Here is a 12,079-nt window from a genome sequence, read left to right as displayed (position 1 = left end):
ATGAGGTATCTCTGCGTAACGCTGATCACATCTGCAACCATTAATATGCATTTTAAAAAAGTTCAAATCCCTTTTTCATATCGAACATTCCCGTTGTCTCCCAAAGTCCCATAATTTCTTTACTTGTGTCTTCCCAAACTTTGCAAGTTGACCAACTCCGAGTATCTACCTCCCTTGTGAATAAGTTCTGTATGTGTACCGCTCTCTACAACTCTTCCTTGATCGAAAACATAGATACAATCCGCCTTTTGAATTGTACTCAATCTATGCGCAACAGCAATTGTAGTTCTTCCCTTTGCTGCCTTATCCAATGCTGCTTGCACAACATGTTCACTCTCCGAATCCAAAGCACTGGTAGCCTCATCCAACAACAATATTTTAGGATCACGAAGTAAAGCACGAGCAATAGCGATTCTTTGTTTCTGACCACCAGACAACATGCTACCCTTGGAACCAACGATTGTGGAAAATCCATCCGGAAGTGACATGATGAAATCGTAGATATTAGCTTCACGACATGCGAACTCGATTTCGGAGTCAGGAACATCTTCGCGGTCGGCTCCAAGAAGCATATTCTCACGGATCGTGCCTTGGTAAAGGGTTGGTTCTTGAGATACGAGAGCAATGTGCGAGCGGTAATCGTTGATATTCAAAGTGGAAATTTCCTTGCCATCGACATAGATACCGCCAACGAGAGGATCATAGAAACGTTCGAGAAGAGCGATGGTGGTGGATTTACCGCAACCAGAGGCACCAACCAAGGCAACGTATTGTCCAGGCTTGACTTGAAGGTCAAGACCACGGAGAACTGGCTGTTCCGGACGAGTGGGGTAGCGGAAATGAACATCACGGAACTCAACATATCCTTCCATGGATTCCATACGCTCTCCATCCTCAGACCAAGAGTCAATGGTAGGTGTGAGATCGAAGAGAATCTTGAGTTCCTGGGCGGCTTGCTTGGCTTTACCCATGTCCGCTACGGTTTATTAGCATGATACTTCAGATGATAGATAGATAGAATGACTTACGTGCGAAGGAAAAGATGGTTCCAGCAGATTGAGCACCAAAGACGACAGCCGAGAAACAGACGAAGAATTGGAACATAGTGTATTCCTTGTTGGCAATGCGTTGGCCACCATACCAAAATCCAAGTGCAACACAGAGGAACATCAAAGATTGAGATGCAGCGTAAAGCAACGAAGATTTCAAAATTGATCTCAGACTCTTTTGTTCTTGAGCCTTGAGGGAATCGGTATAGTGAGCGAGGACATCATCTTCTCTAGTCAAGGATGCAACTGTTCGGATAGCACCAGTAGCTTCACAAGCATAACTTGCACTCTTCTCATATGCCTTCTTCGCTCTTTGTTGGAATCTAGCCAAGAGCCAGAATCTGAAGAAACCACAGCCCAATAGAACAGGAATAGTGGCGATACACACAAGTGCCAACTTCCAGGCGATAGCGAGAGAGAGAGCGCATGCGGCGATAAGGGTAGTAATGACTGTCAAGAGCGTACCCAATGTGACTCCAGATAAACCTGCAACGTGAGTCGTCTCAGTACTCAAGAATGATGTGAGAGCACCTGCAGTGTGTTCTTCCCGGTCAAAGTATTGAATATCCTGGCGAAGCATCGTACGGAACGCACGATCACGGACTCTGTGGATGAGTCTCTCTGAGCAGAAAGCAAAAGCAATACCCTGACCACAGAATGCAATGAATTGAACAAATGCCAGCATAAGGTACATCAAAGACCAGAAATCGACATCGTGTCTGATTGTATGGAAATTGGCAGGAATAACGGGATAGGAAAGCGAAATGATGTTTTTGGCGAAGAACACGGCTTGAGTTGGATTACCTCCACCGCAGATGATGGAAAAGAATAAACCGACCAACATCAATTTCCATTCAGTTTTGTTGAACGAAGCGATCAACTTAATCAACGTCCATAATGAGTCATGTTGTTCAGATGGGGAGATCCTGCCTTGAAGTGCGAGAGAGGATTGAGATTTTTCTGTCAATGTTCGCATTAACTTGTTGAGAATGTTTTTGTCATCTGGATCCTCAGTGTATTCGATTCCTCCGACCTTGTTAGACATTTTGCGTACGAGTTGATCATCTTTGGCGTCAATCTCTGCCTCCTCCTCAGCAGACATTTCTTTGGTTTCAGCAATCTTTTGCGCTTCGATCAATCTATAGTAAGCACCTTGGCGAGCAAGTAAATCGTTATGGGTTCCTTGTTCCACGATGCGTCCTTCAGTCATGACAACAATGTTGTCAGCGTCCTTGATGGTGGAAAGTCGATGAGCAATTGTAATAGTGGTTCGTCCTTCAGCAGCAACCTCAAGAGCGGCTTGTACAACACCTTCAGATTTTGTGTCAAGAGCGGAAGTGGCTTCATCGAGTAGGAGAATCTTTGGGTCGCTAACCATAGCTCTCGCAATGGCAATACGTTGCTTTTGACCTCCAGAAAGTAAACTAGCTCTTTCACCAACATTTGTCTCGTATCCTTCAGGTAAAGCACTAACGAAGTCATGTGCATTGGCCATCTTGGAAGCTTCAATAACCAATTCTCTTTGACGTTCTTCGTTCTCATGTTCAAACTTGGTTCCGATAAGTCCATGTCGAATGTTTTCAAAGATACTGGTTCCAAATAATGTAGGTTCTTGGCTGACCAAGGAAATCTGTTGTCGCAACCATCGCAAATTCAAGGTACTGACATCATGTCCATCAATCAAAACCTGGCCACCAACGGGATCGTAGAATCTCTCCACCAAACCCACGATAGTACTTTTTCCAGACCCAGATGCACCGACAAGAGCTGTCATTTTACCAGCAGGGATAACCAAACTAACATCGTTCATAATGGTGACTTCAGGTCTGGAAGGATAGATGTGCTTGATGTTTCTCAGTTCGACAGTTCCCTCTACGTGATCGAGTTTGATACCTTCAGTAGAGGTTGGATCCAAGGGAGAAACACGATCGATTGTGTTGAAGATCTTTGCGGCAGCGGAAATGGCAGTAGTGAAAGCCTGGGCATTAGGAGCAACATTTCCAAAAGCAAACGCTCCAATCATGATAGACATCAAAATTGTGAGAATGTTGGAAAGAGAGATTTCTCCCTTGACGAGGAATCTGGATCCCATCCAGAAGGCTAGACCATAATTAAGATAGATGACTAAAAACATGCCTCCAACCATGATGGCTAAAGAAAACTTGGTTTTGTAGCCATATTTTTCAGCCTCAGCAAGATGTTTGTCATATTGACGTGCGAGTTTGTCTTGGGTACCAAAGGCCGTGGCATTTCTGATGGATGAAATGACTTCTTCTGCGATAGATCCTCCGGTCGCATAGGACCCGAGAGATTGTTTGCTGTACTTGACGATCCACCTGGAGCCTCCTCCCATGATAACGGTGATGGCTGCAACGGTGGATGTGAGAATAAGAGTCAATTTCCATGATTTGATGAAACCAATGACGAAGGCAGTGAAGAATGTAGCCAAGGCATTGATCGTCAAGCCAACCTTTTCGGAAATACCATCTTGAACCAAATTGGTATCAGCGGTGATTCTTGTGGTAATCTCGCCGCTTCCTAATTTATCGTAGAAACCAATGTTCATGCGCAAGCAAGCCGCCAGGTATTGCGCTCTGATCTTTCCACTGATGTGTTCTCCAACGTAGATGAAACCGACTGTCGAAATGTAGATGGTGGTGAACTCGGCGATGGCTAGGTAGATGAAGTAGAGAACCATATGGTTAATGGTGTGATCGAAATCCGCTCTCGTAGATTGACCTGCAAAGTAATCTGCAAAGGTTCCCGCCAATTGACCGAAGATAACCGTCATCAAAGGTAATGCAGCACCCGCCGCGATACTGCAGATGGCGCTGATACCCATGATAATGATATCATTTGTAGTCGAGAAGCGATAAAGATTTCCCACACCCGAGGATAATTCTGGCAATTCGACTTGTCGTTTCAGTATTGCCGCCTCGTGAGGAGGTAGATGTGCGTAAATATCCTCATCCTTGTTGGCTGCAACCTTGATAATGTTTGTATCTAATTTTGAGAGATCATTTTCTTCCGCTGGCACGACCTTTTCTCCTCCCCCAACCTTTTGATTGTGTGTGGAATCGCGTTCAGATATGGATGACAGACTCCCCGACCCCGCGGTCTGGGGTTTCTCTGACAATTCGCCAGCCATGATTGGCGGCTTGGATGTAGATTATGGATTCGTAGACGTCGACAGTCTTTGCAAACGAATCGATGGGGAATATGTTGAAGTTGTATATATATGTAATCTGGAGGGACTGTATGCGACCCTAAAAGTTTATTGTAATTCTTCTTCTCTCATGTGTCGACGATGGAGAAAGCTTCAATCAATAAATAGACTGTTGTCGAAGTTTCCGAGGTGTTTGTTTTGGAGGAACTTTGATGTAATTAATTAAAAGGACGAATAAGATTTTCGACGAGAGTATTATTAGAAAACCCTTTGATGGGTTAGTTAGTTGAATCGATTAATAAGTACAAAATGGAAATGAAGTCGAACTTAAGGATAAGGAAAGAAATGTAAAAACGGACGGGATGGTTGATTGTATTATATTATATTTCATCCCCAGATGTATTTTTCTATTTATTAATCGATATGGAGGTAATAAAAAGTCCCTAGGTAGTTTAGAGTAACTAGTCCATCTGGATTATTTCATAACTTTTCCATTTCCAACGGAATGCTTAGATCCCGAGGCGCGGGCGATTCAATAACCCGTTTATGGCCCGTTTCTGACTAGGCCAGGTTGGTGGATGATGGATGGTGGATGGTGACTGATGACTGGGGTAATAAACACCCACCTATGAGTAGGTAGGTACTCATAAGTTATCATCTTGGAATGACTAGGGAGAAAGGGAGGGAGAAGGGGAGGGAGAAGGGGAGGGAGAAGGGGAGGGAGAAGGGGAGGAACAGAGGAAGGAGGTAAGAATCTAGTCGTGTTTGAATCTGGTACTCTAGTATCTGCTCATCTACGTAACCTTAATGGTGGTGCTTGATTTGCTTGATTTGCTTGAATGGCCTCAATTGCCTTACTCGGTTGGTACGATTCTCCAGAAAAGTCGGACATTAAAAAGGCACCGACGGTGGTAGGAGAAAGTATCATCGCAGGAAGGAAGTATAATGCGGATACAAAGTATGATATATGATAGATCCTCTAATGATTGGTTCTCCATTCACAAATTGCATCGAATTGGGCACATACTCTGGTCTAATCCTACTCCGACGACCAGGTACCTAGTATGTACGAGTACGATGAACTCTTCATCCAAGACTCGAGGATATTGTGTAGGTAAGAATAAGCGTTGGAATAATACCTCTTGTCTCTTGTCTCTTGTTTCTTGCCTCTTGCCTCTTGCCTCCTACCTCTTACCTCTTACCTCTACCTTTCACATCCACCTACCCACCTCTCGACTCGAAATCAATTTATATCTTTTGTTTTGTTTCACCAATTATCAACCCAATCTTTCATAACTCTGTACAATGTCAGGTATCTGATCATCCATCTATCTATCCATATCGAATCCATTCTTCACCATGTCCTTTGAAACGCCACCATATGCTTGCCCTTCAATATTGGAGATTACTGTATCAGTGAGTGTTTCTATCCTCGTATCCCTCGTATATCTGCATCTCGTTCCCCCTCCAGACGCAACGTAAAGATGTGATATCGATACTCCATTTCCATTTTGGCGAACAAGGTTCTTCGGAGTGAAGTGCTTAACCTTACCTACCGACCTACTCATCAATCTCGTCAACCTCTTCAGCCCACCTACCTCCTCGTGCGTGCTTAGTTAAGATTTGGCTAAAAGGAGTGCGAGTCTAAGCCCAGCCAACTAATCTGAGTAAGAGGAGGAGAGAATCCGAGCCAGCCAACTCAAACATTGAGATACGGATACAGATGCGGCGATTGATGATCGGGTCGCTTTGAACTTGGAACTTTCGACATGAGACGATTGATGTTACTCATTATTGACTTTGGACTATCCTCATTCGTTCGGCACCTATGAGCAAGTACACAATACGAATCCTCGTATGAATCCTCCTCAATCACTCTCCAACTAATGCAGTTGATCCTGTCAAAAGGTCAAAACTTGGAACGCCCGTCTCTATGTCCGTTGTCTGTCCTTCATCCTCCGTTACTATCATTTTTATATCCGTTACTTTTATCCCGTATCTCTATCCACTGAAAATCCCGTGTCAACGCAATCCATTCCACTTATGGCTTTTCCATGGTAACACGAACGTTCAACCACCCATTTCATGCATCTGCGGAAAGAAACACGACATTTGACAGGATAGAAACAACGTGCATATGTTCTTATCCACGCAATCGGTATGAGTCAAATGGTAAAGATTCTCTCTCTAATTGGACAGTTCGTTGGAACTTCACATCATCATCTCGCCAGCATGTCATACGAACATCAACGTCGCATTCCTCACATCAATAACGGCATGCGACAGTTTATCCATCTATCCATTTTTTATATGCGCATAGTATTGCCCAATGCAGCAATTCCAGTACCATCTCAGTTCAACAACTCAATTTGATCGTTCTCCATCTAATGAGTGTTCGGTTCCGATACCATCAATTGATCTCACCAAACCTAGGCCAGAATTCAAACTTTTAATCAAATTCAATATCTAGATAATCTGGATACTCCAGCTAACCTAGCCCGAGGTAACTAACCTCGTAGCGAACTCCTCTTCCAGAATACTGAGGGAGCCGATGTTAAAACAAACCGCCCCTGTCTCATCTTAGTTACCCCACTCAGTAAGAGCTAGAGAGTTCAATCCATTGAAGCTTTTCTCCTCCCTACCGCGTATGTCTATGTCCGTTTGGTGCTTTGAGACTACCTAGGTAGACATCGGGGAAACGGGATACGGACGTATCAAGTCCGTTTCTTGGCTTTCGGAACCGAATACGATTGGCGAAGGAGTGATTGTTCTTGTTTGAAGAACGGACCTCGGGACTACCTAGATACGTGTGTGTTTGGCCACCGACCAAGCTGCAAGTTTATGCAAGTTGCATAAAATTGTGATTGAGGTGGAGTGAACTTTGGAATGCTTGAAGAGTGGACGGAGATGTCAAGGTAGCTGGAGGTAATATTCATTCTAGAAGGCGTGAGGAAGATTCTCCATCTCGTCTCTCTCCTATTTTTATAAAAACACTCTCGTTCCACAACTACGAGTACGAATCCGAAATACGCAAGATCAAGTGCTTGTGCTGATCATCTAATTGTTGCCCAGTGTTCATCAACCTTCTGTACAAATCTTGTTACATAAAGATCTTCTAGATTTGAGATCTTGCTTTGCTTCATTCATATGGTGTTGTCGAGAAAGAATCATCTAATTTTGATTTGGGAAATCCTTTCCTGTTGAATCATCCATTTGAGATATCATCCAATTCGTCTAGATGGTCTTCAATCTTTAGAATAAGAAATAAGTGCATGCATTAATTAATACACCGTCAAGTATACCCGAGGGAGGGACTCTGATCGATTATCATGCGTAGGTAGTTAACTTTGCGCTTGAAGTATTGGACTGACAATATGTATCTGGTACGTCAGTATTGCAGGTAGTCTTGAGTTGTTTCTTTGTTTTTGTTTTTTTTAGAATTTGACACCATTGAAAATCTCAGCCGAGATCTAATATCCTTTGCACATCCAACGTGTATGATGTTGGAGTATAGGTAGGTACGACTCAAAGTATATCCTCAATCATCTGATCAACTACGCGTGAACATCTTCAAGATCTGTCTTGCACACTTCGGTAGACTTATAGAGTAGGTATTGATACTATCTTTCAACTTGAGAGTTAGAGTCATGGTTGAATCGAACGATATACTGTACTGTAATTACACTTCATTGAACCGCTATAATTTAGAAGAAGAGCAATATACTTTTCTTAGCATCAAGTCATAGAAACGATCAGTCAAATGTTATGAGGATATATGTATTTCGATTTTGTGGTTGCGGGAGGGTTGAGCAATTGATACTATCTTGATAAACATATCGGACTGCATCTAGATCCATCTATTCTTTATTACGAATATGAACAACTAAATGTACATGTTTCAGAGCGTACCGTACCAGGAAGACTTTGTAGAGAGGATTTTCGACATTTGATATACCACAAGAAATCATGCAACTTGCTACCTCTAGATATTCACGTTCCATTGATACCACATGATTCTCTGATCCAGACCCTTAATGTTGGGGAAGGGCCTTGAGGTGAAAGGGTGCATACGTTCCTTCCCTTCAGTGGATAATAATAGTACAACAAGATAAGATTGAGTTTAGAAAGTAAATTGAAAGTGTAAAGGAGTGAATTTGGATTTCAAAGTCTTTGAACACCACATTGTAGATCGCAATCTCTCATCCCATTGTGTTCAAGTAAATGTCTGAATAGTTTCATGTTTTACTGATCACCTGACCAGCTTTTGGCCCCAAGCTACTTTGTCTCTCGGGTAACATCCAATCAGCAAGCTTCATCATCAAACGCTTCACCGCCCGATATATTGCCATTGCCATTAGCTATGGTTCACGATAACCATGAGGCTACACCAAAATCATCGCTCCCATCAAACCTACGACTAACATCTACTGTGCCGTTTGAATCACATCGCCTTGGAGCTACACACAGAACACACATCCGTGCACATTGTTATCGCGAAGGTGGCCTTGACTTCGAGAAATCAAAATTCAATCTCGATCCTATCGAAATGGCCGGCGGAAAGAAATCTGGAAGGACGTTGATGCGGGAAGAAGGTCTAGAGCGAACAGATAATGGATTGAAACAAACAAGTTGGCCTGAAGCCTTCCCAATTAATCAGAAGAATTATTACACGTATGCATCTCACTTTCTTGATTCTTGCCCTGCATTCTGAATTTTTCCCAATTCTTACCATTCAATCTATACCATCCACTAACTTATTTGTAGAGAATTCGGAAAACGCGATGATCAATTGCTTGCATCACGTCTGCAAAATGAAGCCAATCAAGAAAAACTTATCCGCGATGCCAAAAATAAAGACAGAGCTCTTGCGCGCACAGGAACTGCCGATGTACCACTACCCATGGATGAAGATGAAGAAGATACAGATGTTACCGATGAGTTAGCTGCGTCGAAGATTATCGTCATCCACCCTGGCAGTCAAAATTTGCGCATTGGTTTGGCCAACGATGCTCTCCCAAAGACCGTCATAATGGCAATCGCAGAAAGGTTTCCGGTGACAGAATCGCAAGAATACGAACCTCGACCCAAGCGCCAGGATTTTGAACTCCCACCAGAGCAGCAATTTGGAGAGGAGTGGTCGAAGAAATATAATAAACAATGTGCTGATTTGAAGGTGGATATGCGTGCAAACAGGCGCAAGGTACTGCCGAATTCGAAAGAGTTGGTTGTCAATTATAATCGCCGTATGGAACCAGAAAAAATTCCAGAACACAATGATCCACTTCGAATGGAATGGACGGATACTGCCAAAGGGACAAAGCCGACTTTCACAGGTCCCGATGCGCAACGGATAGCAGACAATTCTGACCCACCATATAGATTATTTTGGCCTATGCAACATGGATGGTTCCATGAGAATGATTACAACGTCCGTGAAGCCATGTTTGATGATTTCGAAACAATCATTGAGCAGGCTATGAGAAGAGATCTGGGTCTTGATAAAAGTAGTGAGTGGGATCAATATAGTTGTGTAATGGTGGTACCGGATCTCTACGACAAGAAATATTTGGAACAGATGCTGGACATGTGCCTTCGAGGCTTTGAGTTCAAGCAGGTCGCCTTTGTACAAGAAAGTCATGCTGCTACATTTGGAGCCGGTTATACAAGTGCTTGTGTAGTTGACGTTGGAGCACAAAAGACATCAATTTGCTGTGTAGAGGATGGTATGTGCATAGAGGATTCTCGAGTCAACCTCAAGTACGGAGGGTATGATGTTACTGAAACATTCATCAAAATGATGCTCTATGATCACTTTCCATATGCCGACATAAATCTTAAACGACGTTACGACTTTCTTCTCGCGGAGGAATTAAAGATTAAGTACTGCACTATGAATCAAGCCGAGATCTCTGTCCAGCTTTACAATTTTCATCTCCGCGCACCAAATCAGCCTACTCATAAATATGGTTTCAAAACATATGATGAGGTTATTCTCGCTCCTATGGGCTTTTACGATCCTTCAATCTTTGATAATAGTGACAAATTGAACGGTCGTCGCAAGCTCTTGGATCGATCATACAATGCTTATGATATCGACACACCCGATGACCCTACATCTTCAGCTCAGCTTGCAATTCTGGCCGCGATTAAACCTTCTATCGCAACTAATGCAAATGGATATAATCCTAATAATTTCATATCCAATGGGATGGCTGATGTGTCCTTCTCTACACCTCAAAAAGAGAAGCCCAATCCGTTTAACCTACTTCGTCTAGATCCAGATAATGCAGTACATTCTAGCGTTACCTCCGCTGCAGCTTCGCCCGCTCCTGAGGGTGCAAGCACGCCAGCTCCAGCTCCATTTGTCTTTGGAAACAATGGACATACTGCCGGTTCCCCCGGTCCTACTAATGGAACCAATGGTACTCATAGTGGTACGACACCCATACCTCCCGCAGGTATGTTTGTCGATGTTCACGCCCGCACCGCCAAAGATCTCGCCATCGAACGTGATTCCGTCCTCCCTATCTCTGCTTTGGATACAGCAATCATCACATCCATCACCCACGCTGCTAAACATGATGAGAAAAAAGCGCGAGATTTCTATGGTGGCATTATGTTGATAGGCGGTGGTGCGAAAACACCGGGCTTTGGACCCTTCCTCGAAGATCGACTTCAGAAAAAGAGACCCGATTTGGCGGAGAGAATCTTGGTAGGAACGAGTCCGAGGGAAATGGATGGGCAAGTGGTGGTTTGGAAGGGCGCGAGTGTGTTTGCGAGAATGAAAATGCATGAGAGTTGGATTGGGCAGAAGGAATTTGAAATGCTGGGGGCGAGGGTCTTGAGTCAGAAGATTCTGTGGCATTATTGAGGGTTCTGGTTGGGTTGGAATGGTGGAAATGGTATGCATGAATGGGTGGATGGAGTCTTGGGTGGATTTTAATTGGGTAGAGAGTGATGGGATGGAATGAAAAAGAAAGAAAGAGATGAGATAAGGTGAGGTGAGGTGAGATGATAGGGATATCTTGAATTTATGGCATGATTAGATAATGGACGGATGGACGGATGGGTGGATGGATGGATGGATGAGCATGGCGTTTCATGGTAGATAAATTATCTAGGTAGGCGTTGATGGGGTGGTAAAATCTTATTTCATATGGAATATATGAATGGATGAATGGCTGGCTGAATGGATAGGAGTTTTTTTAAAAGAGAAGATAAAAGAGAAGATAAAATGAGATGAGATATAATATAATATGTATGATATCCTGAAACTTTCTAGAGAATTTAAATTTTTTTATGGATTTATTGAATGGTGTTTATTTGTGTTTATGATGGGTATCTATAATAGGTATTTATAATGAGTATCTATAATGGGTATTTATGATGGGTATCTATAATGAGTATTTATAATGGATATTTATGATGAATATCTATATAATAATAAAAGGAATTCTAAATTGTGATTGGTGAGATGGATTAGGATTAGGATGAGATAAAGTAGATGGAATAGAATAAAATACAATAGAGTACGAGTTAGTACCTATATATAATTCATTATCTTATATCTTACACATCACATCAACAAATTAATTATCTTAACCTCATATCCCTAGAAAACTATCTATTTATGTCGTAGAAGTCTAAGGTTATTACGCTGGTGTTTGAGCTCTGAATTTGGAAAATGATTGGTTGGTTGGTTGGTTGGGGGGTTGTTTTTTTGAAGGGGGGGGGGGGTGGAAGATGGAAGATGGAAGATGGAAGGTGGAAGGTGAGAGGGGGAGAGGGGGAGAGGGGGAGAGGGGGAGAGGGTGAGAGGGGGAGAGGGTGAGAGGGGGAGAGGGTGAGAGGGTGAGAGGGTGGT

At 43.0% G+C, this 12,079-nt stretch overlaps 2 protein-coding genes across 2 annotated transcripts; one reads left to right on the top strand and one right to left on the bottom strand.

Annotated features, from left to right (window-relative positions):
* Positions 1 to 119: 119 nt before the first annotated feature.
* On the bottom strand, positions 120 to 4,197 carry EAE98_001645 (uncharacterized protein; the record flags this gene model as incomplete). The annotated part of the gene is made up of 2 exons (XM_038949264.1): positions 120 to 976; positions 1,029 to 4,197. 2 exons carry the CDS (start codon positions 4,195 to 4,197, stop codon positions 120 to 122), a joined length of 4,026 nt encoding a protein of 1,341 aa, XP_038814249.1.
* A 4,378-nt stretch (positions 4,198 to 8,575) lies between these two features.
* Positions 8,576 to 11,086, top strand: EAE98_001644 (uncharacterized protein; the record flags this gene model as incomplete). The annotated part of the gene is made up of 2 exons (XM_038949263.1): positions 8,576 to 8,886; positions 8,980 to 11,086. 2 exons carry the CDS (start codon positions 8,576 to 8,578, stop codon positions 11,084 to 11,086), a joined length of 2,418 nt encoding a protein of 805 aa, XP_038814248.1.
* Positions 11,087 to 12,079: the final 993 nt, after the last annotated feature.

Source organism: Botrytis deweyae, assembly GCF_014898535.1.
Source record: "Botrytis deweyae strain B1 chromosome Unknown BDEW_003, whole genome shotgun sequence".
NCBI classification, from domain to species: domain Eukaryota; kingdom Fungi; phylum Ascomycota; class Leotiomycetes; order Helotiales; family Sclerotiniaceae; genus Botrytis; species Botrytis deweyae.
This window is presented reverse-complemented; position numbering and strand designations above follow the sequence as displayed.